Source organism: Geospiza fortis, unplaced genomic scaffold (genome assembly GCF_000277835.1).
Source record: "Geospiza fortis unplaced genomic scaffold, GeoFor_1.0 scaffold297, whole genome shotgun sequence".
NCBI classification, from domain to species: Eukaryota; Metazoa; Chordata; class Aves; order Passeriformes; family Thraupidae; genus Geospiza; species Geospiza fortis.
Window position 1 is genome coordinate 151,399 of NW_005054712.1, and position 833 is coordinate 152,231.

The following is an 833-nucleotide window of genomic DNA, read 5'->3' on the forward strand; positions in this document are numbered from 1 at the left end:
CAGCTGAGGTGTTTTCATGTGTCACTGCAGAGATGGTTCCAGCGCAGCCCCTGTCCATCTGTGCAGGAGTTGATCTCATCCCAAAAGACCTCTTGGTGTTCCGCTACCCCAAGAGAGCAATTTATACTGATTGCATGTTCCTAAGTGCTGGATGAGCAGATCACATATTGAAATCTGGGAGATTTTATCAGGAAAAGGAGTCACTTGTGTTAAATGTCAGTTATTTTTATTGCACATATTTAATAAATTACTTTAGCCAGTCTGGAGGGTACGTCTGCATTTTCCACAATGGAAATAAATGGGTACAGAGTGGTGTGAGGCTGTGGTTCCTGCAGCACCTGTGAGTGCTGTACCTGTGTGAGCCCTGCCTGTGGGACCTGTACCAGCCATGACAGTGTGTGACAATTGTGTGCTGTATGTGTGTGAGCTGGATCTGGACCTGTACATGTGTAAGCTGTGCCTGGACCTGCATGAGCTGTGCCTGTGTGACTTGTACCAGTGTGCTCTGTATGTGTGTGAGCTGGATCTGGACCTGTACATGTGTGAGCTGTAACTGGACCTGCATGACTTCTCCCTGTGTGTGCTGTAGCTGTGTGAGCTGTACGTGTGTGTGCTGTAATTAGACCTGTGTGACTTGTACCAGTGTGTGCTGTATGTGTGTGAGCTGCACATGTGTGTGCTGTAACTGGACCTGTGACTTGTACGTGTGTGAACTTCACCTGTGTAAGCTGTGCCTGGACCTGTGCGCCACCGCTGGGGCAGACCCGCGGCTCAGCAGGATGCGGTCCCGTGTTTTACCCTTGTTTAAGGTATCGCTGCATCCAGGAGCAGTA

The 833-nt window shown here is 49.6% G+C and overlaps 1 protein-coding gene across 1 annotated transcript in view; it reads left to right on the forward strand.

Moving 5' to 3' along the window:
• The first annotated feature begins 388 nt into the window (after positions 1–388).
• The window catches only part of LRRC47 (leucine rich repeat containing 47), a 5,355-nt gene continuing 4,910 nt past the window's right edge, over positions 389–833 (forward strand). Inside the window, exons 1-2 of the mRNA XM_031065236.1 lie at positions 389–549; positions 665–809. Coding sequence (XP_030921096.1) covers positions 389–549; positions 665–809 — 306 coding nt within the window. The remainder of the gene's footprint in view (positions 550–664; positions 810–833) is intronic.